The 27,138-nt window shown below is 47.3% G+C and overlaps 1 protein-coding gene across 16 annotated transcripts in view; it reads left to right on the top strand.

Annotated features, from left to right (window-relative positions):
• The window catches only part of TNS3 (tensin 3), a 309,986-nt gene that overhangs the window by 233,670 nt on the left and 49,178 nt on the right, over positions 1-27,138 (top strand). For 15 of the 16 annotated variants that reach the window (XM_050785529.1, XM_050785522.1, XM_050785526.1 and 12 more), the window contains 3 exons: positions 9,533-9,702; positions 10,839-10,953; positions 11,037-11,120. The exons of the other annotated variant lie outside the window; for it this stretch is intronic. In XM_050785529.1, coding sequence (XP_050641486.1) covers positions 9,533-9,702; positions 10,839-10,953; positions 11,037-11,120 — 369 coding nt within the window. The remainder of the gene's footprint in view (positions 1-9,532; positions 9,703-10,838; positions 10,954-11,036; positions 11,121-27,138) is intronic. 16 annotated transcript variants of the gene reach the window in all.

The following is a 27,138-nucleotide window of genomic DNA, read 5'->3' as shown; positions in this document are numbered from 1 at the left end:
AGTGGACTGTGTGGCCCCACAGTGGAGAGAATGCAGTGACATGAAGTTTATGAGTGGATAGCATGGTGGGTGTCTGCTCCTGGACACTTGACCCATCTTCCTTCCCTTCCCTCCTTGTGCTTCCTGGGAGAGGCTCAGGGCCCGGGATCTGCCGTGCACTGGCAAAGATCAGTCTCCAAGAGCAGTCTGAATCACAGAATCACAGTTCAGGGTCAACATAAGTACTGACTTACCAATCAGGATGTGCTAAGTCACACTCTCAATTAGTTTACATAATTGGGAGTTCAGTGTATTTGGACAAAGTGGAAAGTTGTGCAAGAGCTTTGTGGGTGTTTTAAACAAAATTTAAAAAACATTTTCTGGCTAAGTGATCTGAGAAGCCCTCTCCTGCACTTCAGACTGCTCGGGGGTGAATTGATGGCAACAGTGCTAACCCCCAGGCTGGGCTGAGTTCAGTCCCGCATGTGTTTAGTGCAGCACCCGACGTCTTGGCCTGAATCCCTGATTCTCCAGGGCTCTGATAGCGATGCATCCCCTTCTCACAAGGCCCCCGAGTACCCCAGTCAAGGACTGGCTTTTCTGCTCTTCCCTTGGAGCACATGAGGATTACCTGTCAGGACTGTCCTCCACCCTGTCATGGTGGCTTTGGATAAGGCACCTCACAGGATGCACCTGGGGCTGAGGCCCCACCATCCCCAGTTCCCCCTGTGGGGCCGGAATGACTGAGCATCCTCCTGCCTCCCAGGCTCGGTGTCCTTTTGCACCCTGTGGTGAATCCCAGATCCTGGGCGTGGCAGAGTCTCAGGTGACCCTGCGCAGCCTGCTGGCTGGCCAGCCCTTAGCACGTTTCCTTATCTGTCCTTGATGCCAGCTCCACCCGTGAATAACAGTGAGACTGCTAAATGAGGAAACATGCTGGTCTTTGGGAGTGGCAGTGTGGGGGAGTCTGGGGTATGTGTCCCATTTTACACTCGAGGTCAGATGATTCCCGAGGCTCTGGGTGGGTAGCACCCAGTGTCTGGAGGAAAGGAGGCTTGGGTGAAGACAGCTGAATGCCCGGTGTAGGGACTGACCAAGGAGGTGGGCAGCATCCAGTCACTTGACCTTTGGAGACCACGTCACCATGCCATGTTTTGGTGGACAATAAGCGTGTCACCACGACAAGAGGGGCACAAGACTATGTAAAGAAAAAGCCGCTGCCTGTCCCTCCCTCCACAGAGACCCCAGCTGCATGGAGTGGGTGAAGCTGCACATCGCCCGTAGATCACCGGGGTCTAGATTCACCGGGGGTCTCAAGGAGCCTGAGATTCCTGCACTGAGTACTCACGGCCTTTGTAAGGAGAGGATGCAGGATTTTTTTTTTTTTTTTTTTTCTGGCTGGGAACCAGCAGGGAAGTAAGGGCAGCTCTTCCCCAGCACCTGGGCCTCAGGCTGGGAGCAGGGTGGGCACAGGTGTGAGAGAGCAGAGAGAGCAGGGTGTGGGTGCCATGGGTGCAGGCAGATGCAGGTGCCCCCCCCCCCCAGGGCTTTGGGAGCTGCCCTTTGCCCGTGAACAGCCCTGTGTGGGAGCTTGGGTTTTGTTCCCTTTCTCTTCGCTTTTTCTGAGAAGGGGTACCTTGGGGAGCCAGGGGTGGGAAGGCGGATCGCCCAGAGCTCCGCAGGTGCTCCTCAGTGCTGGCAAGGTCCTTCTTGTCCCCTTATCAGCTCCTCCCAGAGATGACAGCCGTCTGTGTGGTGGCAGCTCTCTCCTGCTCCCATGAGGTCTCCTTTTTCTTCTCTTTTCCTGGATTTGACTTCTTAACAGAAAAACATATAGGCATGGCCAGTTTTGTAGGTAGTGTTCGGAGAATAGGTCTTAACAATATCATTATTCAGTTCATGATTTCATTGTTCAAACTGCCCAAAGTCTCGTTGCATTACAGCCTGTTCTTTGCCGTACCTTGGAATATTTTTTTTTTTTGTCATCTGTGGTTTTTGTTTGTTTGTTTCCTGTTGATGCACATAATGTAATATTCTCGGTGAAGGCTGTTACCTCTCCTTTCTGCAGGTGTGAGTGGGAAGGGCCGCAGGTTGCGGAGTGAGTCCTGAGGCTACACTGCTGGCCTCTGCAGTTTTACCAGAAGCTCAAGGATAGGATGGGCATAGGAGGGGGCCCCTCGTGGTCCCAAGCAAGACCAGGGCAGCTGAGGAGGGTGGAAGAGGAGGGGTGCTGGGCTGTGGTAGGAGGGAGGCCAGGGGACAGGAGGAGACTGCTTCAGGTGCTGGTCATTTCACGTTGATGTGAAGTGTGTAAGAAGTAATTGATGGACTTAAATAATTAAATGATTCCCTTGGGGAGTGCTCAGGAATTAAGCCTCAGTGTGGAAAAAGAAATGTAAAAGTCACGTGTGTCTTCATTGAGATATGTGGCTCTTCACAGGTTCCAGGGAGCTTCCATATGTTTCTATATGTTTTCCTAATCTTCTGCAATGACATGCATTAGCTTTATCATCAGAAAGAACATCGACTAAAGAAAACTATAAATCAGTCACTTTGGAAGAAAGATTTGGGGTAGGGGGAGAGTTTTACTAAGTGTTAGGGTCTCCTTTGGGTATAATTCAGAAGTCAGTGATTCAGGGCCAGGGCTCCTAACCTGTGGCCTGGGCTCACCTGTTCACCCCTCACCTCCTTACCTCTCAGGGCAGGGGCTCCTAACAGGTGGCCCAGGGCTCACCTATTCACCCCTCACCTCTTCACCCCTTCAGAGCTCACCGACTTAGCAAAGAAGTACGGAACCCTCAGGGTGTCTCAGCATGGACAGACTTTGGAGCTGAATAAGACCTGATCCTTGTCCCCACCTGGGACAGCTGGCTGCTCCTGCCTCTGTCCATAGAAAGGGATCCAAGAGCTCTCTGAGCTGGCAGTGCAGAGGTATGGAGCTTGCTGTTTATGCAGACCGTCTCTGGAGAGGTGAGCAGTGATCCTGGTAGGCAGCATACCAGAGCTAGCAAATGAACCACCTGAGGAAATGTCCCCAGGGCTGTGGCCTCTCACAGGTCACCCAGACATCAGAGTGTGAGGCAAAAGTGCTTTGCTCCTCCCACCTCTGCCCCACCTGCAGCCACGTGGAAAGAGTGGTTCTGGAAGTCCCTGCTGTAACTTTGGTGTGGCACATGGGCCGTGGGCTCAGTGTGTACACTCGAGACCCAGCCCAAGTCACCACTGCCATGGGGTCACCTGTGGACCCTGGGGTCGGGCTAGTCAGAGCAGTGGATGGGATGAAGAGCTGGGGGCCTTGAGTGGAGGGGCAGCTCTCAGTGAGAAGAGGGTGCCTTTGGCTGCACCCACCCCTGGAAATGAGCGAGGAACCAACTCCCCTACAGTGGAGATCCTGATGGGTGGTCTTGTCCTGGAGAAGGGGCCAGGATGGAAAGGATGGACCTCCAGGAACAGTCAGCGCCCTGGCTTCCTGACAGGCAGCTCTCGGGTGGGAAGAAGGGCTTGTTTGACACAGGTGTGCAGTTTGCAGATACAGGGTGGTGAGGTGGGGCCAGTATTCAGAATGCAGAACCCGACCTTCCACCATCACGGACCACCCGTTTGTGAGCAGCACGTGCAGTCGTGGGGCCGTGTCGGAGCACAGGGTGGGTGTGAGTGAGGTGGGTGTGAGACTGTGTGTGAGTGTGAGTACAAAAGACTGTGTGAGAATGAGTGTGAGACTGTGTGAGACTGAGTGAGTGTACAAGACCATGAGACTGAGTGTGAGTGTGATGTGTGTGACATGAGAAACACACTGTGAGAGACTGCACGTGAGTGTGAGTGCCAGTGAGTGTAGTGTAAGTATATGAGAAAGTATGAGAGCATGAGTGTCTGCTTGTGACTGTTGTGTGAGTGTGGGTGAGAATGTTAGTACAAGTGTGTGTGAGTGTAAGACTGTGTGAGAGACTATAGGAGTGTGAAGTGTGCAGGTGCATGTGAGTGACATGGGTGTATGAGTGTGTGTGCAAATACATGAATTTATGGCTGAGTCTGCATGAGTGTTACGAACATGTGAGATTAAGTGTGTTCATACATGTGTCTGCAAGTGTGTGGGTGTGAAAAAGTGCCGGAGATTGGGAGCACATGAGAGTTTGTGCATGTGAGTGTGTGGGTGTGTGCCTGTGAGAGAGGTGCGGGGTGTGTGCCCGCCCCAGCCTCCAGGGCACACTCCTAGCATGGTCCATTCTTATGGACGGGGCCGTTTTGTAATCCCACTCCGAGCTTAGTTCCTGCTCACTGTCGCACCTGTGCCCTAGGGCCTTCCTTGGTTCTTTCTTGTGGTACACAGCAGACATAGGTGCCATGGCCTGGCTGCCATCGCGTCTCTGCCCTAGACCTTGTGCACAGGTTAAAGGGAGGCAGCACCTGGTGGAATGTCCTGGGCCTGGACGTGGCACCAGGGCCTTGATTGGATTCTGTTCCACTGCTGGGCTTCCTGGGTATCTACCTTGGACCCAGTGTGGAGTCTCACGTTCAAGTTGTCTTGCCTAAAGAAGGCAGCTAGAGATCCCCTTTGTCGAATAATTAAAGAAGGGAGAGAGAGACCCCTGCTGCAGGACGCCTTGCATTGTAACCTCTGGGAAGCATAAGCCCTGCTCCCTATAAATGTGAATGTCACTTACACATCTCCTCTGAGCATACTGGTCTGGAAAACCACCTCCCATGTGAATTTTTATATGGCTATCAGACACGGGAGACTTAGCAGAGAGAAGGAAAAGTGTAAGGGTCAAACACATGAGTTTGGGAGAATACAGGAACTAATACTAATGCAAAATTCGAAAGGGATTTGGGGAGATTCAGTACAGCCACACAGAGTACTACAAAATAAAAGAAACTTTGTTCCTCTCGAAGGTAATCTCTGTATTGTTTCCCTAATTTTAAAAAGTGATGCACATTATTAGCGAAAACATTGAAAGATAGAAACATTTACGAAAAAGGATGAATAATGCCTAGAATTACACAACTCAGAGAGAAGCTGTTATGAGCATTTGGGGACATTTTCTTAGTTTTTAAAATAAAAATGAAACCACACTACACACGCATCTTTGCCCGCTGTTTTTTTGTCACTTAATGTTTTAGCGTGTTTGCCCACTTCGAGTTCCATAAAACTTGACTTTTAATGACAACATAAACAGTCCATTTTGAGTGTGGCCCATTATAACACTTACTGCCTGCAACTGTGTGCCAAGCCCCAGGCTTTGCTGTGTTATCTGTAGGATCCCCTAAGCCAGCTTTGTGTCTTTCTCGTTTCATTCTGGAGATGGCTTTGAGGACTCGTCTCCTGTGAGCAGAGAGGCAGAGTCCACCCCTGCCAGGTGGCCCCGGGCTGGCCTCTGAGTGAGCATCTACTGCTGGCTGCAGGACGTGGGTTCGATGGCAGCTCCCTCTAGCCCAGTAGCAATGCCGTGAGCAAGCTGCCCTCTCTCTTCTTCTCTGACCTTCCCCGTAGCCAAGGACTCTCAGATGGGAAGAACTTGAAAACTGTCCCTCCTTCCTTTTCTCTAGACTGCTGTGCACTCAGACCCTTTGAAAATGTACACTCACCAGGTTCTTTACCAGGCCCCATGTATTTAACGTAGACACTTGGCAGATTTTCTAAGACTGGGAAGCATAAACCATTGTTAAATCTGAAATTCACACGAGAGACAGAAGAACTTATGAAGCCTTTGTTGGCTGCCCCATCAGGATGTGTCCAGGAGGAAGAGTGCCCCTTCCTTAGCAGGATGAGTGTGGCCATCTTGATCCCAGGGGCCCCTCTGTCACCACAGGCAGTGGAAGTGGGCAGTGCCTCCCAGGGCCCATGGGGCCCCTATCTGCCATTTGTGGGCTTTTTGAGGTGGGCAGGGATGGAAGGGAAGGAAAGGCACCAGTGGGTAAGGAAGAGTGACCACAGAGGAATAGAGTTGACAGTTGTGGGTTTTAAAGTCAGATACATGTGGTGACAAATCATTGCTCTCTGCTGACTTGCTGTGTGGTATAGGATGAGTACTCGGACCTGAGCCTCCATTCTCCTTGTAGGCCACCTTAATGGGGTGATTATGGGCTTTTCTCTATGAGAGCACCTGCCTGGGCTTAGACTGTCACTGTTGCTGGGTAAATGTTGGTTTCCTGTTTTTCTTTCTTTTGTAACTACCTCCTGGGCAGATGTGGGTGCATCCTAGCACACAGGGTTGTTTCAATATCTTAAACCCTGTCTCATTTTGTCCTATTTTTTTGTGCCATTTCAAAGTTCTCATTTCCAAGGTTTGCAGTCCGAGAGGAAGGGTCTCCTCACCCTGCAGAGGCCAGGGCCTTGCTGACTTTGTGTGCCTGTGTCTTTTTCCCTTCGGGAATGGAAAGCAGGACCCTGCAGGGCTGAAGCCACACTTTCTGTGCTGGCCACATCCTGGAATCCGGGGCCTGGTGGCACTTTTGCAGGTGCCTTGATTCCCCCATTCTACCTGCGCTTGCAGAGCCTCTTTCTGGCCTCAGACCCACAGCCGCCGTCCGTCGCTGTCCTGGTGGTCCCAGTGGCAGGATACTGAGAAGTACTGATCCATCCAGAGGGAGAAGCTTGTAGCTCTGCTTCACCAGACATGGTGCCACACAGATTTTAGCACAAGCACTGGAGGTGGGATAGTAAGAACATTTTTTTTGAGACTTTTTTTGAATGAAGATTGACTTTTTTTGAGACTTTTTTTTTTGAATGAAGAACATTCTGTTTTTCATTGTAATTCTTTGGGGAGAGGGAGAATTGAGGAGCAGTGTCAAATCCATGTGTTTGGCGGGACATTTCTAGGGCCAGCTCACAGAACGCCTGTGTTCCAGAGCCTCCTCTGGTGGGGGAAGCCCAGGACGGAGCCCACTGTTGGCTCTGTGTCAGCTCACGCACAGATTGTATTCCCTAGCTGCTCTGAAGGAGACGTGTTGAAGGAAACCTCCAAGTTGAAAGGTTAGAAGTAAGCCTCCTGCACTGAGACTTATGTTTTAGTCCTGGAAATTCCTTTTCGAACCCTGTTACGACCTGGATGCGCCTTCGAGTGCAGCTGCAAGGCTGTGCTGGCTGTTGTCAGCTAACCCTAATGGGACCTCAGTTTCGGTGAGTTTCCAACCTCAGGCCTGAGGCTGGAGAGTGCATTAACATGTGCTTCCCAGGCGCCATCTCCAGATCAAAGAGAATACTTGACCACACTGTCCATTTTTTCTTTATTATTACTGTTTTTAGTTGAGACTTAATCATTGTCGTATTTATGGGGTACAGTGTGATATTTTGATAAATGTATACAATGTACAATGCTCAAATCAGGGTGATTCGCATAGCCATTTTTTCTGTGTGCTTCATGCAATACTGCATGTTGGGATGATATTGCCATGTCATTTTTGATAAGACACCACATAGTATCTTGCATGTTGAACAGAAGTAGTATTCCCTCCCCTTGGAAAACTACCTCTCTGGAAGTGACCTCTGAAGTTCTAGGCTGTGAGTGGACTGTAATGTCAGTACAGGGCAGCGGAGCTCCCGGCACTCTCCACAGATAGGTCCTCCACTCTGGAATGATTTCCCTTGAGGCCAGTGGCATCGCTCCTTTTTCCAGGGAGGGGACCAGGCTCTCAGTCACTTGCCTGTGGCCATGGCACTTCGTTTCCATCACTAACACCCAGGGCTATCGCCTGCCACCTTGACTGCTTCAGGAACAAACTCCACATCTGAGCTGAGTACCAGGTGGTGCGTGGAGCCAGCCCGACTTTGTGACCTCACACCTCCCCTAGCCCTCTTTAAACTCATTCTTGGAATGGCTGCAAATGCATGTGTGTGTTGAAGAGCACTGAGGTGAGGGTGGTCTCCTCCCTGACCTGCAGCACTTGGATCCTGTTTAAGGTGGTGAATGCAAGGACAAGGACCACTGCACCGTGAGGATGAGGGTGCTGTAGTGAGGGACTCTCAGATATGCTGTTTCATTTCATTTAATCCCCCCCCTTGTGGGAGGGAAAAGAGAGCAAGCATTATGCTCATTTTACCCATAAAGAAATGGGGGCTGAGGATGTCCTGCAGCTAGTGAGGGATACACGTGAGACTCCAAATCCCAGGTCCTAATGCACACTTCTTCCTCCTCCTTTCCCTGGATCTGTGGAGGAAGCTGCTGGGAACTGAAGAGAGGATGGGAGGAAGAGGTGGAAGGATGCTTGCAAGGACCTGGGTTTGGATCTCACTTGCTTGGTCGCTGTTGTGTGGTGCTAAGCAGACATCCCATGGGACAGGGAGGGTGGTATCCAGCCTGGCTCAGCCCAGGAGCCTCCTCAACCCTCACCTGAGTGGCACCTAGTGGCTGGTAGGGTCTGGCAGTGGAGCCCCCCATGCTGCAGACAGAAACAAGAACCCTTACAGCAGTCCTGCTGCTCCTCTCAGGCAGGCATGGTGGGTCGACGTCCTGTCCCTCTCTGTGGGACCTTCTCTTTATCATGCCAACCTTTGCATTCCTGTGAACTTCTGAAGTTTCTGGATGTAGGAGAAGAGAGAGAGAGATGTCAGTGGCATATCATGGGCTCAGCATGACTGTATATCACTATCATGATGTATTTCACTTCGGAGGGCGGCCATCAACCAATTTGGAACAAAGTCGTTCTGAGAGGAGCCTTATGTGGGGCATACATGTTGGTGAATCAAACTCCATCTTTCAGTGAAATGCTACTCTGAACTCTGCACTTACAGGGAGCATGTATTTATAGTTTAAATCTAAACTGTAGGGGACAGTGCTGTTGGGTTTGAATTTTCAGACTACGTCATCAATAGAAACATTCTTCTTTTAATAGCCGGCAGCAGATTTTTTCCTAAGTGGCAAATCATAAGAATCCCTGGGAAGAGGCTTTAGAAAATTAGATCCTAGCCCGACCGCCATTTTTCCCCCAACACAAAGAGAACAGAATTTGGTCAAGAGTGGGGACCCCGGGGATCTGTGTCATTAATAACCGCCTGTGGTGTTTCTGGCAAGGACAGTTAAGATGGCGAATGTTTATTATTGATGCTTGAAATAACAGGATTTTTTCCCCTCCAGAATTTCCCATTGCTAAGATTCAAATTATCATAGTCGGGCCACGCTCTGCCCAAGGTCACCGCAGATATGTGGTCCTCAGGGCACTCTGGTCCTGACAGGACACCAGGGGTGGCGTGCAGGGGCCTCCTTCCCAGCTGGGTCTTCGTCAGTCCCACCCAGCATTCCATCAGGGCACTGTCTTTTCCCAGCACTGCGAGTGATGAGTCCGAGTGCTTGGTCCTGTCCCCAAGCAGCCTGTTCTGGAAGGAGCATGCTGGACTGGGGAAGCTGCACGTTTCCAAGGCTGTGGTCTTGCTCATCCCTGAGAGTCTGAGAATGCCTTAGGTTTCCCATCATCTGCCTGCAGCAACCACAGCATCTTCCTGGAGCAATGGTGACCAGCATACAGCACCTTTGAGAAGCAGTGGACGAGATTTAAGGAAGGGGCGCCTCACTGCGCCTTGAGAAAGTGCCCTGCAGCCCGCTTGTCTCTCTTTTAACAGGCTCCTCGCCTGAACAGCCCCTGGGCGGGAGACTCAGGAAGCTGAGCCTGGGGCAGTATGACAACGACACTGGGGGGCAGCTGCCCTTCTCCAAATGTGCATGGGGAAAGGCTGGTGTGGACCATGCCCCGAACCTGCCGCCATTCCCCTCACCAGCAGACGTCAAAGAGGTATGTGCCATGGCCAGGTCCCAGTTTCTGGGCCCATTCCACTCCCTTTCTTGTCCTGGAACCCCGGGTGAATGGGCAATGACCAGGCCTTGTCCCTGAATACAGTCTACACTACCCTCCGCACTCACCTTCCGTCCTGGTTCCACAAATGTAGTCGTGGTTCCTCTGTACCTGGCAGGCGGTGTGGCTGGGAGAACACAGTGTGCAGTCAGCTAGCCTGGGTAATGCACCCCAGAGATAGCTATGCTGGTGGGGCCACCTCACTCAGGGCATCCGAGCCTCTATGTTCTAATCTGTAGAATGGGCACGAGGAGCACAGCCTGTGGGTGGGTTGTGTGGGTTTGAGGTAGGGCTCTTGTAGGTCTGTCCTTAGCTGTTCTCCATAGTCCGACAGCAGCAGCCAGTGGCACACACAGCCTTCCTTCAGGATCATCACACAGGGCCCTCAGTCCTCCCTCCGAGACCTTCCTAGGAGGTGATCCACAGGTGAGGGCCATAGATGAGAGCTTCATGCTCTTCCAAGAGGCCTAGGTAAGGCTTCTAGTCAGAATGGAAGTAAAGCAGGTCGGTGTATCCAAAACATTTAATCTTTTTAGAGATGGGTAGGATTTCTTTTCAAGTTGGCAGGATTGGAAACTACAGAATAAACTAGAAAAAAAAGTTATACATAGTCTTGACTCACAAACGAAACCATTGTTAATATTTAGAATGTTTCCGCCTGGCCTTTTTTCTATGCTATGTATTTAAAATACTATGTGTTTTTATGCATCTGTGACTATATTATTGCCACGGTTAAGGACTGTTTTATCCAGCTTTTTTGCTTAATATCGAGACACTCATTTACCTGTACCACTACAAACTCTGTCTACTTCACTTATTAGCTGTATATTGTATTAGAAGGATGAGCCATAAGATACCTTCCATTTCCTTTACTGTTGAACATGAAAGTGTTCTCCAGTTTTCCATGGCTAGGAGAGGCGGGCTGGTTTTGTGCCACGGATTCAGTCCTCTGCCTCCTTGTCCTACTGTCAGAGGAGGGGTTTGCTCAGTGGGTCAGCCTGGGGGAGCCACAACTGTTTGGAGGGGCCTTCACTTGACTCCCTGTTCTCACATTCTGCTCCCTGTGCCAATTTCAGACCATGACCCCTGGCTATCCCCCAGACCTCGATATGATCGATGGCAGAATTTTAAGTAGCAAGGAGTCCATGTGTTCAACTCCAGCATTTCCTGTGTCTCCAGAGACACCATACGGTAAGAACAAAGTAACACCAGCTGCATGCTGCTCCATGCCGAAGGAGGGTGACAACAGCCCCTTGCTCTGCTTTCTTTTCCAGTGAAAACAGCCCCGCGCTATCCTCCATTCAGCCCACCTGAGCCCACACTGAGCAGCCCGGCCAGTCAGCACAAAGGAGGACGTGGTAAGAAATCCACCCGCGAGTCCCAGGAGCGCGGCAGCTCGGGTGCTGCGTCGCAGGGTCACCGTTTTTACAGAGAAGAACTCTTAGGCAGAAATATTTCCGTTTGTGTCATATCTCAGAAGCCTTGGGTGAGGACAGATCTTGCTGGGGAAGATGCAGGGATGTGGCCATGAAATCCACTGTGTGGTGGCAACCTGGCCTTGCGTCGCTGCCTGGCATCCTGTGGGGAACCCTCCTGTTCAGCCCCATCATACACAGTTGATGGGACCGTGAGTGGTGCCTGTCAGCAGCTTAGCATTGGTGCTTTTGAAGAAACTAGAATGCCCACCCCACACTTTACGTTCTCTATGGAAATCGTGCCACACGGGTACCCCTAGCTCTGCCACCCCAGCTGCCTTCTCATGCGTGCCTTGTGGCCCCTCCTGTCTGTTATTATTGGATGCCTAATCACTGTCCCTGGATCCCTGCAGGAGCTCAGGGGCTCTGTCCATGGTCTGATCACGTCCATCTGTCTACACAGCTGACTCAGGCGAAGGAGTGTTAGCAGGCGGTGTTTAGGGCAAGTTACTGCACATTTCTGGGTGGTCTTGAGAACTTGCCTGAGAGTCCAGGACAAGGCGGAGCTCAGGCAGGTGGAGAGAGAATGCAAACCAAAAGCTCGTGCACATTTCAAAATCACTCTTCTCTGGGAGTTTCATTCATTACGCTGCTGCTTTTCTGCCCTGGTGAAGGACGCTGCTGATAGTTATTAGGCACGTTATCTGAGAGTGAGAGACTTTCATTAACTTGTGTTTTCATCTGCCCCTTACCCAGGAGTACTATAATAATGACAGCTAGCTCCATTCTCCCTTTCTGTCCCTTTCTCCAGAGTAAACCAAGCCTGTGGACGATATAATAGAAAGACATCCTTCTCCTAAAATTCCCTTTATGGTTACAAGACCATAAATGGCTCTCTTCATATGTAGCATATAGCAGTTAAACTGCCCGTATTTCTCAATAAGTGTGACTGAAATTTAAAATAAGCTGCATTTTAAGGTACACATTATATGAGCATTACATGAGAAGTGTGTATGTTCCAATATGCATTAGCATGATGGACTCGCACATAGGTAGCCATGCGTCTGTTCTATATTTTTTATCACTTCAACAGATGCAGAGAGAGGGATGTCCCTTCCACCCCATGTAGCCCCTTCTCCTCATGGAGGTGACTGTACTTGGCTCCTAGCTCGAAGGTGTTCAGTGGGTTTGGCGTGGCATCTAGCCCTCTGGCCTGGAATCCTGTCTTCTCCTGCAACACCAAAGCTGAGTTCATTTGAAATAGGTAGATGACAAGCAGTGGAAGGCCGGTAATAAGCCTGAGGAAAGAAAATACTAGAAACAGCCTGCACACTCATTAACAGCTCCTGAGGGAGGCCTCTAAGATCACTGTATGGAGCATCGAGAATGTTGAGCCCCGTCTAAACTCCAGAAGGGTCTAGGAGGCTGCAGGAAGCCTGGGTGCTCAGCATGGGATACCCAGCGGCCTAGCTGTCTTATGATGGCCCAGTTGTCCCAGCCTGGAGGTGGGCTCTGTGTCCTATGTGTGAATGAGCATTACACCATGTATGGATGACGATGGGTCTGCACACCAGCATGTGTTAGATTCCGGTGGCTCCAACTTGTCCTGAGTACTATCTGCATATAAATATTCACATGGAAGAAGTCAGGCCTTTGCCTTTAAATATAAAAAGGAGACATGAAAAGAATGTTCATGTGAGCCTTCTAGAGTTTTATTTCAGCAGTCCCTAGGGAGGGTCAGCTTCACATTAACCCACAAGGAGCACAAAGACAACACAATGCTGACTTAGCGGACGCTTTCATCAGACAGCGTGGTGAGCCAGTGCCCTTGCCTGGAGGCCCCACCTGCTCTGCAAAGTCAAGTGGAGTTGTGAGACTCCTCCGAGGGCACAGTAATAACAGAGGTAGCTCGCCCGTACAGAATGTGTCTCCTGATCTTTACAGAATGGTTTCCTTCCATTTCACAGTCGCATTCTATGGGTCACTGTTACTGTTACCCCCATTTTACAGGCAAGGAAATTGACATGAAGAAGTTGAGTAGCTAGTAAGTGGCAAAGTCAGAGTTTCAGCTCTGTCAGCCAATTGCACAGCCATGGGCAGATTATACAGGGCTAATGTTTCACTTTGTCTTGTCTAACCTGGATGTGACCTAGCATCACAACTGAAAAAGCACATGGAAAGTCTCAGAGTCATGGAACAACCATGTAATTCGTACATTTAGGTAACCTCCAGGCACCTCCACCTCCTTATCTAAAAATGCAGACCATAGTACCTGCCATTCACAGCCACTGTGCAGTTTTGAAGTAGTAAGCTTTAGGTACCTGCAGTGATGCTTAACTGTGTATCATTTAGGCCTAGAGACTGATGTGCATATGAATGATAGTATTTGCTTTAAAATACCATTAAGGAGAGGCTTCACTTCCTGGAGGGTGAATTACACATACTTTTCTCTATTTCTCCTGCTAAGTACAACTTAAAACCTTGGAGAGTAAGTATAAGACAAATGTAAGAAAGCTCTGAAAGATGGGGAGAAGGTCAGCTAGCCCTGGACCTCAGGGCCAAGGGACCCGGTAGGCCTTATTTATGGTATTTATGGGCCAGGAAACAATCTTCAGAGGACTGAAAGTAACTGAACCATGCAGAGTATGTTCTCTAACCACAATGGACTCACTGGAAATCAGTAACAGAAGAACAACAGGAACATCTTCAACACCTGGAAACTAAAAAGCGCACTTACAAATAATCTATGCGTCAAAGAGGAGGTCTCGAGGGAAATCCAAAAACATACTGAACTGAATGAAAATGAGGATAATTATCCACTGCTTTAATACAGCAGCACTGAGAGGAAAACTTATCAGAAATTTTCTTACACATTTTCTTGGGAAAGAAGAAAATTCTGAAATGAATAGTTTATGCTGTTACCTCTATAACCTAGAAAAAGGAGAACAAAGTAAACCCAAGACAAGCAGAAAGAAGGAGATATTAAAAATCTAAGCAGAAATTTAAAAAAAGATACAGATAAGTAATAGAGAAATGAAAGAGCTGGTTCTTTGAAAAGATGAGTAAATTTGACAAACCTCTAACAAGACTAACAAAAAAATGTAAGGCATAGATTACTATCATTAGGAAGGAAACAGGCACCGTCACTAAAGACCCTGCAGACACCAAAAGAATAATGAAAGAATACACACACTACTCTACATGCATGCATTTTATAACTTAGGTGGAATTGACCAGTTCCTCAATAAGCACGAACTATCACAACTCACCCAATATGAAATAGACTACTTGAATGCCCTATAACTATAAGGAAATTGAGCTCTAGTAATTTATAATCTCCCAAAAAAGAAATCTTCACTTTTCACTGGATAGTTCTACCAAACATGTAAAGGAGAATTAATGCTAATTTTACACAATACCTTCCAGAAAACAGAAGAGGGGGGCACATGTCCTAATTCACTTTGTGATGCTAGTATTACCCTGATACTAAAACCAGACAAAAAGAGCAAAAAAGGAAAACTACAGACCACTATCCTTCACAGATTCAGACACAAAACTCCTTAACAAAACATAAACAAATAGAACACAATAATATGTAAAAAGAATGACACAGGGTAGCCAAGTGGGACGTATTCTGAGATGCAAGTCTGGTTTAGTGTTTGAAAATTCATTCATGTAATACACTATACTAACAGGCTAAAGAAAAAGCTCACAATTATATCAGTCAATCAAAAAAAAAAAAAAACAATAAAAAGAGTTTGGCAAAATTCACATCATTCATGACTCAAAACTTCCAGCAAAATAGAAGACAGGAACTCCTTCAACCTTATAAAAAGCATCTAAAAAGGCCCACAGCTGACAGCACTCTTTTACAACATAGTTCTGGAAGTTCTACAGAGACATAATACAAAAAAAGGAAATTAAAGACAACAGATGAGAGGAAAGAAATAAAACTGTCCCTTTTTGCTGTTGACATGATCATCTACGTAGAAAGCCCCAGGGAATCTTGAGTTTGCTGGTGACATGATTGTCCAAATAGAAAATCCCAGGGAAGAAGCGGAGCTTGCAGTGAGCCGAGATTGCACCACAGCATTCCAGCCTGGGCAACAGTGCAAGACTCTGTCTCAAAAAAAAAGAAAAAATCCTAGGGAACAACAAAACAACAACAAAAAGTGAAACTGCTAGAACAAATTCAGCCAGTTTGCAGGAGTCTAGTTCAGCACACGAAAACCAATTGTATTTCAGTATGCTAGCAATGCACCTGTAGAAGCTGAAATTAAAAATATAAGTCACGACCCGGTGGGGTAGCTCAGACCTGTAATCCCAGCACTTTAGGAGGCAGAGGTGGGCAGATCACGAGGTCAAGAGATCTAGACCATCCTGGCCAACATGGTGAAACTCCGTCTCTACTGAAAATACAAAAATTAGCTGGGCGTGGCAGTGCATGCCTATAATCCCAGCTGTTTGGGAGGCTGAGGCATGAGAATCACTTGAACCCGGGAGGTGGAGGTTGCAGTGAGCCATGATTGCACCACTGCATTCCAGCCTGGCAATGAGCTACGCTCAGTCTTAAAAAAATATATATATACACACACACACATGTGCACACATGTATGTATATGTGTATATATGCACATATGTATGTGTGTATATATGCACATATGTATGTGTGTATATATGTATATATGCACATGCGTATACGTATGTATATGTGTATGTATGCACATGTTTGCATGTCTACATGTGTGCATGCATGCACATGCACACACGTGTGTGCATGTGTGTGCGTGTATATGCATGTGTGTGCTCATATGTATGCGTATATATACGTGTGTATGTGTGCACATATGTATATGTGTGTGTGCATGTGTATACGTATGTATATATACATATATACGTATGTATATATACACATATACAAATGTTTATGAAGAGGACATAGAGGTGGCGTATGAGCGTGTATGTATACATGTGTGTGTATATATATATATATATGCCACTTATAATAGCTCAAAAAATTAAATGGTTAGATGTAGACCTAACAAACCATGCACAAGACTTGTGTGCTGAAAACTGCACAGTGCTGATGAAGGAAACCACAGAATATCTAATAAGTGGGAGGACATACTGTTTTTCACGGATGGAAAACGCAACCTAGTACAGCTGTCACTTCTTTCCAGATTGACAGTTTTACCACAATTCTTGTCAAAATCTCAGCAAGATTTTTTGTAGATACAGACAACATAATTCTGAAATGTATGTGGAAAGGCTAAGGAACCAGAATAGCCTAAACAATTTTGAGAAAGAATTAAGTGGAAGGAATAAGGTTACCTAATTTCAAGACTTGGTAGCTACAGTCATCGAGACTGTGGTGTGGATGGAGGAACAGACACTTAGGTTCATGAAACAGAGTAGAGAACTCAGAAACAGGCCTACACAGATAAGCCAAGCTGATTTTTTTGACAAAGGTACAGAAGCGAGTGGGGGAAGGTCAACCTTTCAACAAATGATGCAGGAGCCCCTGGGCACCCACAGGCAAAACAATGAATAGCTACCAAAGGCTCACACTTTATACAAAAGTTAACTTAAAATGGATGATGGACTTAAATATAAATTGTAAAACATAATATTTTTTAAAATGGGAGAAAATCTTTGGCATCACTAGGCAAAGAGTTACGAGGTTACAACAAAAGCATGAACCATAAAAGGAAAAGTTGATAAATTAAACTTTATAAAAAATTAAACATTTTTGCTATGGAAAGAACCTGTGAAGAGGATAAAAAAGACAAACTGCAGAGTAGGAGAAAAGGTTTGCACACCATATGTCCAAAAAAAGGAATGTCATCTAGAATGTATATAATCTCTCAATACTCAGCAGTAAAGAACAAACAATTTATTTGGAAAATGAGCCAAACTATTATTAAAAAGTCAAAAAACAACAGATGCTGGCAAGGCCGCAGAGGAAAGGAACATGTATACACTGTTGGAGGGAATGTGAATTAGTTAAGCCACTGTGGAAAGTAGTTTAAAGATTTCTCAAAGAACTGAAAACAGAACTGCCATTTGACCCAGCTGTCCCGTTACTGGGTATATACCCAAAATAAAACAAATCGTTCTACCAAAAAGACACATGCACTTGTATGTTTATCACAGCACAATTCACAATAGCAAAGACATGAACTCAACCTAGGTGCCCATCAATAGTGGATTGGATAAAGAAAATGTGGGACATATACACCATCGAAATACTCCACAGCCACAAAAAAGAACCAAATCATGTCCTTTGCAACAACACGGATGCAGCTGTAGGCCATTGTCCTAAGCAAATTCAGTATTCCCTGAATTTAAAATAAAAGTTGAAATTAAAAAAAAAAAAGGTCATTGACTAAGTTACGTAAATTGATTTTTCTTCAGTAGGGGGAAAACAAAAATAGAAAATGGCCCAAAGAAGGGAAGAGACATGTCACTGAAGAGGACATAGAGGTGGCATATGAGCACATGAAAAGTTGCTCAACATCATTAGCCATTAGCAAAATATAAATTTAAATCACACCTATCAGAGTGGCTAAAATAAAAAACAGTGACAACATTCAATACTGGTGAGCATGTGGAAAAACTAGACCCCTTATACATTGCTGGAGGGATTGTTAAAATGGTACAGCTGCTGTGGAAAACAATTTTGGCAGTTTCTTAAAAAAAAAAAAAAAGTGCATCTGCCATATGACTCAGTGATTGCGTTCCTGGGCATTTACCGCAGAGAAATAGACTTATGTTCACATAAAACCTGTACAGAAACTTTTTACTTTTAATAGCCCCAAACTGGAAACAATGTAGATGTCCTTCAACAGGCCAGTGATTAAACAAATTGTAGTACATCAATACCATGGAACACTTCTCAGCAATAAAAATAAGTGAATTATTCATACACACAACAACCCGGATGGGTCGCTAGAACATTAGGTTGAGTGAGAAAAGTCAAAACCTGAAGTCTATATAGTGTATGATTCCATATATGTCACCCTTTTTACGTGGCAAAATTGTAGATACAGAGAACAGATTCATGGCTGCTAAGGGTTGGGAGGGGCAAGAGTAGAAGGGGAATGGAGTAGTCAAAAAGGCAATAGGAGATTGGCAGAAGAGTGGTGGAGTAAGAGGTTGGGAAGGCGGAGCCAGGCCAGGAGCCCTTCTCTGTAGTTCCCAGAAGGTGGTGGTGTGCCATCCTCATGCAATTTGAGGTCATTACTGAACCTCAAGATGGGGAGGTGACTGCTCAGATTTGCATTTTCACACATCACTGTGGCTACTGCATGAAGAACACGGTGGGATGGACAGTGGGGTGGAACAGACCACATGGTTTCAGAAGAGATAGGAGGAAATCAGAACATTTGTGTAGCATTCAGGTGGTGCAATCAGCTGACCTTAACACAGTGGAATTGGAGCCTGACTGCTCTTTCTGATTCTATTGCTTTTGTCATTATTGTTTAAATTAGGTTCTGGCTTCTTGTTAGTATGCAGTTAGTATAACACTATCTCCATAAAATTCCTCTGTACATCACATTACTGAAATGTAACTTGATTCCTCCTTAGTCAGCATAAGCCGCCGTGTGTTAGGTTCTTTTCCAGACAACCACCAGAGCAGGTGTCCAAGAGAAACAGCCCAGTTAGTTAAAGGCTGTAAGGACAGATTTTATTCAGGACTATTGCAATAGGAGAAAGTGCTGGGCTCAGCCACAAATGCAGCAAAGACAGCTGGAGATTTATGGCCAAGGAATAGAGCAAAAGGATCTGGTGGATGGAAAGTCACTAAGAAGGGACATCAAGGGTTGGGGGAGGGGGCGGTTCTTGCTAAACTAGCCTAACACGGTTTCTGCTATAGGCGGGCCAGGGACGTAGACACAAAAGGCAAGGGATGAGGAGCTTGATGACATATCAAGGGTGATTAGATATCAAACTTGGGGGATGAAAAGCAGGATTCTTGCTGGAACTGAGCTTGCCATGGTTGGACGTGGAAGGCCAATGCTGAGGCCTAGTGGTGAAGAGGGCTTGGAAGAGCCTGGCTAAGGTTTGGTTAAGGAGAGTCTATCACAAGATAGACCCATCTGTATCCAGATAGGATATCTGTAACCTGGTAGGGTAACCAAATGCAGCCTGCACGCTTCTCTGTGTTTCTCTCCAGGTCCTTTGGGCATTTAGTTTATATTTTTTTATTTTTTATTTTTATGGATACATAGTATAGGTGTTTATAGAGCACATGAGATGTTTTGATACAGGCGTGCAATGCGTAATAATCACATCATGGAAAACGGGGTATTAATGGGCACTTAGTTTAGCCGTAAGGCTTCCGTGCCAAGTGACCTGGGAGCCGGCTAGAGCCAGCCTCTGCCACTGGCATCCTTCACCCACCCTTCCCACAAACAAGCGATTCTTCAATAAACAATAAACAGAATACACAAAAAGCAAACCAAAGCATCTCTAGATTTATTAATAGATGCGTGAATTAAAGGAGCCTTTTCTAAATAATGTGACTAACAGGAGCCAAGGGGAATGGACACCCAAAGCCGGGGTTTGCCAGAGCCTGCTGGTGCTGAGAGCTGATTGCTGAAGTGTGAGGAATTTTGTGAGCCAGCTCACAGCACATTGGCAGCTTGGGATCTGCCAGGGCGGGATTGTTTGCATCACAGGATTTAGCAAACGTTATGAATCAACCCCTCCATTGGCCCCAAGCCTGCCTCACACACCACACAGTAGAAATTCGCTGCCTTTTTTTTTCAGTCTGCTTGATGTTAGCTAACTAGTCATGAAGAACAGAGCCTAAAGTGAGCAAAGAGATCTTTCTGCATTTTGACATTCAAATATTTTGAAAGATTTTCAGCATTCAGCATTTGGATTCTAGTCCCATAGCCAGGCTCAAGTAAGCTCTGTGATAACAACACCCATCTGTTGGAAACTGCTGTCTGAAGCACCTCTCGGCAGACAGGGAGGCCTAGAAGGACATGGTAGAGTGGTGTCTGGTGGGTCCTCTGCTGACATTTTTTCTCTCTCTGATCAAATGCTGGATGTACACACATTGTGGCTCCGAGACTTCCTATCTGGGTGAGCTCAGGCAGTTCTAGGGACCTCTCTGAGCCATAGTTTCATGTCCTATACAACAGTAGTCATTCCTCCTGCACATGGTTCTTGAGAAGATTGGACCAGAACACGTAGCTCTGGCACCCGGCCCAGACCTGAACAACACTCAGCAAATAGTGGATACTGATGTTGTTGGGAGAACAGAGCATCCACAAGAAGAGCAGTTTCCTGGACTGCGGAGACCAGTGACAATTGTAAGTCCGGGTTCAGAGCATGAGTCAGGACAGAGAAGTCCTGGTGGCTGAGCCCCAGGAACCCTGCTTTTCCCAGAGATGTGCTTGTGCCCAGTGTGCTCGTGTTTTAAATGGCAGCATCTACTCCAGGAAACTAATGGGTATGTCAGTATCTACTCACATTATGCACACTTAAATATGAATTTAAATACTAAGTCCGGGTTCAGAGCATGAGTCAGGACAGAGAAGTCCTGGTGGCTGAGCCCCAGGAACCCTGCTTTTCCCAGAGATGTGCTTGTGCCCAGTGTGCTCGTGTTTTAAATGGCAGCATCTACTCCAGGAAACTAATGGGTATGTCAGTATCTACTCACATTATGCACACTTAAATATGAATTTAAATACTGTTTAATTCTCCTAGGGATGTGTTGTCATTTAAAAGAGGTGGTGATAGTGTGAAGGACTGGGGACGGGGCGGGAGATGGCAGAGCAGCTGTAGGCACTGATGTAATGCCTCCAGCTTCATGAAGACGGGTCCAACCAGACTTCATCTGGGGCCGTCAAGCAGGAGCATGAGTGGCAGCCCTTGCCATGGTCCGTCTGTTGAATGCATTGCCCACATGGCCACATTATGCCTCAGGAACCATGTGTTGGAGGACAGTATCCTTAGGCTTCTCAGAAATTCCACATGGGAGCCTCAAATGGAAATGCTTTTCTTGAAAACAAAAATATTTGTAAAAATGTAACAAAAGGAGTCATTTAAGCTCAGTCTCCCATATAAGCAAAAATAGATAAAATTATGAAATGTAAGATGTAAATTATTCTGTTTCTTAGCTGATCCTTAACCTTGATGATATTTTCAAAACAAATGAATAAAAAAGACATGAGAAAAGGTTTCCTTTAAAAAGTTGTGGTTCTGGCCGGGCGCAGTGGCTCTTGCCTATAATCCCAGCACTTTGGGAGGCCAAGGTGGGCAGATCATGAGGTCAAGAGATCGAGACCATCCTGGCCAACATGGTAAAACCCCATCTCTATTAAAAATACAAAAATTAGCTGTGCCTGATGGTCCACGCCTGTAGTCCCAGCTACTCGGGAGGCTGAGGCAGGAGAATCACTTGAACCCGGGAGGCGGAGGTTGCAGTGAGCCAGGATTGCACCACTCTACTCCAGCCTGACGACAGAGCGAGACTCTGTCAAAAAAAAAAAAAAAAAAAAAAGCTGTGGTTTGGATACATCTCAGCTTCCAAACTATTTCATGGTCTTTTTAAAATATAAACACATAACGTATAAGCAGCCATTTGAAGGTGAACATCGCACTGGCATTCAGTAGATTCACGGAGTCATGAGACCATCGCCCCTAGGTAGTTCCAGAGCATCCTCATCTTATAACAGCTTTACAAGTGGTAGTCAGAGGGGGTTTCAGAACTTTCGGCTTCAATGAAAATGATTAGCAGTTAATGTTAGTTTACTTCAAGAGGATGGATGCCCTTATATATTTTGCAACTTCTATTTTGTGTTCAGTTCTTCTGGAGAGTAGGGTGTAGGCATTTTAGGGGCCTGGCTTCCAAGCATGCAGCCTCTTCTCTGCTGTCGATTGGAGGCTTTGTAAAGGGCTGGGAGGATTGCCTCCATCCAAGTGCAAGTGCATGAGACTAATCAGGAGTGGGAACATGCCAAATGGTCCTCCTTGGTTAACAAGAGGGGACACTGGGGTTTGGTTGGTGCTATTTGGACTTCCTGGATTTGGTAGGTTTCAAAGGTTGATGATGTTTGCCACAGGGAGGAAGAAAAGGGCAGTACCAGTGGCACTGGTCCTTCCCCTCTGTAGCTCTGTGATCTTGAACAGTTTGCATAACCTCTGGAAGCATCATTTAAATCTAAGCAAAATAAGAATGTGTGTGCCATGTGTGGTATTGGGGGCAGTCTCTTAAAAATGAAGATTTCAGCCTATCAATATGGTAGTATAACAAAAATTTGTCTTAAAACTTGGTTTTTAAATTCAAAAGGCACTGTCTTATTGAAATATTTTCAGAGACCCAGGGTTTGATAGAGAGACACAGCATGAGAAGAGGGCAAGAGGGAGACAGAGACAGAGAGATTATTTTGACACAATGCTTTCTTTTTATTGAAAAAGCTGTCATCCTTCAAAACTTGACAAATGATACAATGCTTCTACCAATCTTCTTCTTTCCTTCCTGTACTCGACTCCCTTTTCTGTTGAATTTTTATGAGCTCTTAATGAGAATGTTTGTAACAGGGACAAAGGCATGTACTGAATGTGAATATGTGTGACATTTATAGAGGCCCTTGTTTACTTTGGATTTTCTAGAGCCTCAAAAGCACATGCATTCCTATATGGATTTCTCCATGGGTTTATATTCAGGTACGTAGGCATATGTAAGTGTGCATAGGAATAGACATGCCTGGTTACATGCCTGTGATGTACTTTGCATTCTGATTTGTGCCAGAGAATGCACACTGGTGCACGGTGACCCCAAATAACTGGCGTGAATTAGCAAACATCGCAGGCTTCTCCAACCCCTGCCCCAGATGAATAACATGAAAAAGAAAAGTTGACTGCTTCTAAATTATATTTAAAAGTAAACATCAATGCTGGGTTCGTGGAGGTCCGCCTAAAGTGCTGGCCTGTGAATGTGGCTTTAGGGGTCTTTTGAGATGAGAACATGAATTCATTTGAGGGTGATGAAGCTTAAAAGAAAAAAAAGGTGTTGGCTTTCTGTGCTGATACCTCATCCATGGAGCAGGCCAGCTTGGAAGCGTCCCCATGTCAGCCTGTAGACTTCTCTACCATGCTGAATGTTCTCTTGTTTGCTCACTTTGGGTTTAGAGGAATCTTTGCTTTTCTAAATTTATCAGCTCATTCCATTACCCCCTCCTCTCCTGGTGGACTGTTCTTGACCCTCAGCATGTAGAAGTTATTCTGAAGTGCTGCCAACAGGATTTGATGCTGGCCCTGGGGCTTGGTGACAGATGTGGCTCTGGTCCTGCCCCTCTGTAGCTCTGTGATCTGGAACAGTTTGCATAACCTTTGAAAGCATCTTTTAAATCTTAAGTAAAATAAGAATATGTGTGCCATGCATGGTGTTGGGGCAGTCTCTTAAAAATGAAGATTTCAGCCTATGAGTATGGTAGTGTAACAAAAATTTGTCTTAAAATTTCATTTTTTAAATTCAAAATGCACTTCCTTATTGAAGCATTTTCTGAGCCCCATTGTCTATGAGAGTTGTGCTCCATCACAGGATTGAGGAAGGGAGGCGGTCCTGGCCTTGGGGCAACTCTCAGGCTGGGGTCCCTTCCGAAGCAGCCTGTGGCTGGTGTGGAATCCAGAATCCACAACTGGGGCCTGGGCCTGGGCTTGTCTCCTCCTTGCTGCTCGGAACAGGAAAAGGCAGTTCAGCCCAGCAGGATGCCTCTTAGAACTGGGAATGGCTTGGAAGAAAATGCTTATGAAGGCCCAGCATATAAAATATGCAAGGATGTTTCCCCTACCGGAAGCATTTACCTGGTACCCCTTGCATTTTTACTTTCCTCTGAAGGCCCTCACCTTGTAATCCACCTCCCTGCAGCTCCATCCTCTCTAGACAGCAGCCTGCCTCACAGTGGTGTCCCAAGAGCACTGGGCATCAAGAGGTAAAATGCCTGGGCGTTTTCTCTGAAGCACCTGTTGCCACTGTCCCCTCAGGCTGTGATTCTTGGCCAAAATTCACCCTTTGTTCTTGACACACTTGGAAGGGTCTGGGATCGTGAGACTTGCAGAAGAGTCAGATGTCTTGAGTCACTGAGAGGGCCGAAGACGGAATATGCAGTCCGCCTCTGAACATTTGTTACTGGCCGGGGCCTGCCCCATCAGAGCCTTTGAGGGCATTACCAAGGTGCCCCCCAGATTAGTGAACCTCCTCGACATAGAGGCATTGACCAGGCCATCCCATTTAGGCCAGGAACCACCTTGTCATCTGTTTAAATTCTATCACATTTTAGTGACACACATATGTAGACACATTATATGGAATAAATGTGTGTCATGTGTGCAGGTATTTATGGCTATGCCTAGATTGAGACATTTGCCACTTTCTGAGCACTTCTTACAGGCCATGCACTTATATATGCACACATGTAGAGAAACAGCAAATGAACAAGTTTACAAAAAGTCCTGAGAGCCAGGCAAGTGAGAATTCCATCATTTGGAATGAAAGTAAACTTTTCTGACGCTTCAGGGCCAACCAAGTGTGCGACGGGCATCAGAGGTCAGGTCTCCGTGTGTCACCTGGCAGAGACCGTGTGAACAGCTCGTTGGCATTTGATTTTTCCAGAGGAGCATGAGATTGGGTTACTGTGAAGTCCCAGTGTCGCTGAGGTTGTGGTGCATTTGTGTTTTGTGTTTGTTTTTAATTCCTTCTCTGCAACGCCGCCCAAGTGAGCACTCCACTTGAGTCTCAAGAACCCCAGAGTAGAGCCCGCCCTGGGGTGCTGGGCAGCACGGAATTCTCAGGAACAAACAAGTACGTTCAAATAAAGCTGAGGATCTTGGTCTGCAGTGCCTGGTCCCTCGGAGGCATTCTAGTATCCCTCTTAGTTTTGTTTTATTGGGTCAGAGCCTGTTGCTGAAAACAGAACCTGTGGGTCACCCTGACTGTCCTTCCCAGGCCTTCCAGAACTGCCTTGCATGTAGTAGAGAGACCCACAGTTTGCAGGAGTGGCACCGTCTTTGAAGCAGCTTTCACATAAAGCATCCGAAGTTCCTTTGCTAGGTCACGTGGCCAGTCCTCAAAGATACCTGCTGATCACCCGATCGCTGGGAGTAGGGCTGGTCCAGGGTTCCGCTTATTGTGTGCACGTGTATGGTTCGCCCCAGAGTCCGGTGGGGCAGAGATGTGAGAGGTGATGGGATGCAGCCCCTGTAGGACCCGTGAGGCTGGTGGACAGGCAGTGGGGGCTGGCGGGAGGGTGTTAAGGGAGAATTCCATCCAGCTGATCAGGTCGTGTCTCAGGAAGGGCGCGCCCCCTCTGGAGGCTGCAAGACCTTTAAACTTGCTCATCCCTTCCCGTGTGTCCTCCCTGGGTGCCCCAGCTCCTCCCTTCTCCTTGGTTTACTGCCCCTTTTCTCACCTCCCTCTGGCAACCAAGTCTGCTTGTGTCCTCCTCCGAAAGGGAAACTCCTGTTGCCTCTTCTCTCCCTCTGTTCCTCCTCTCCCTTCCTCCTTCACCTTCCCTCCATCTTTTTGTTTCTGCTGCCTCGCTCTCACCTGCATTTGAAGGATGTGACTTCCCAGTGGAACCTGGGTTGGGATTTGGTGTCATCCTCCCTCCCTCAGCCTCAGGACATTTCCAGGACAGAGTCTTCATCACATTCCTGGCATCTAACACAGAGAAGGATCTGGATAAAACTTTGTTTTGTTTTCTGATGGGTACGTGGAAGGAGAGAGACTATCTTTCAGCTCCAGGGAGCTGAATGCATCATGCCTGCAAAGGACCTGAGCCCGCAGAGTGGGAGCCGCATGGGACCAGCACCTGTGTTTCTGAGAGGAGACCGGGCATTGCCGGCTGGTGGGGTGGGCTGTCCTCTCCTGGGTGTCTGATTTGTACCCCTGCTTGATTTTGCTAAGGTGCAGTGGGTGGTCCTGGCTGTAGCAGAGTCAACGTGTGGACACTCCGGGTCCTGTACTGCCCGGGGATCTCTGGGTCTTTGGGTAGGGGCAGCAGAGTGTCAGGGAAGGAGTTTGAAATGTTTTTTCCTCAGCGGACTTGCTGCCACCTGGAGCCCACCTTTGAAATCACTTTAGTCCCTGGCACTGCAGTTGAGAAAGAAGCGAGAGAGGAAGGATAAATAGATCTCCAGACGGTGCTTAGATCTGTAGATTCACACTAAGGATTGTCCCAGTCATGGCTGTGACACAGGCACAGAAGCAGAATGCCCTGCCTCCTCCTCCCTGCTGCCCATCCCTGTGGGTTTGCTCCGAGTCACTGAGCCCACAGTTCCACGGAGGGAACGGGACCCACCCTTGGGAGTGCCATCCTGGTCACAGTCAGCCTTCCTGGGCCTGGCTGCCCATGCTGGTGCCGCCCCGTGCCGCCTTCCTCTCTGCTTAGGGAGTGACAGGCATGGGAAAGGCCAGTCCATCCGCTTCCGCTGAGCCTGCTCCGTCGGTGGTCAGGCATTTCCGACAGCATCGTTTGCAGGAGCTGCTGCCCTGCAACACATAAACAACCCGGGAGGAAATGCCTACTCAGACCTTTGGGAGGAGGGTCCCAGGGATCTTCCTGGCCTGTGTGCGGAGAGGTGGCCCCCAGGGTCCCAGGCAAGCCATGTCCCTCCTGGGGTAGGGCATTGACCTGCCCACTCTTCACCAGGTTGATGAATGTGCCAGGGTCGCGCAGAGGCTGGGCTGGCCAATGACTCGGCTCAGGCTGGGCAGCAACCTGTGCTGGAAGCACAGGCGTGCACAGGAGTTGTAAGAAAGGAGGCAGCCCGGGAGGAACGGGGACCTCCTCTTCCAGGGAGAGCTTTCTAGGGGAAGGGGCGTCATGCTAGCATTTGAAGAAGGAGTGGGATTTTGCCAGACACATGAGACAAGAGAAGCCAGGGGTGAGTGTCTGTTCTGTGCTTCCCTTGTGAAAACCCTGAGTAATGTATTGTGTCTCTA

This window comes from Macaca thibetana, chromosome 3 (genome assembly GCF_024542745.1).
Source record: "Macaca thibetana thibetana isolate TM-01 chromosome 3, ASM2454274v1, whole genome shotgun sequence".
Classification (NCBI taxonomy): domain Eukaryota; kingdom Metazoa; phylum Chordata; class Mammalia; order Primates; family Cercopithecidae; genus Macaca; species Macaca thibetana.
This window is presented reverse-complemented; position numbering and strand designations above follow the sequence as displayed.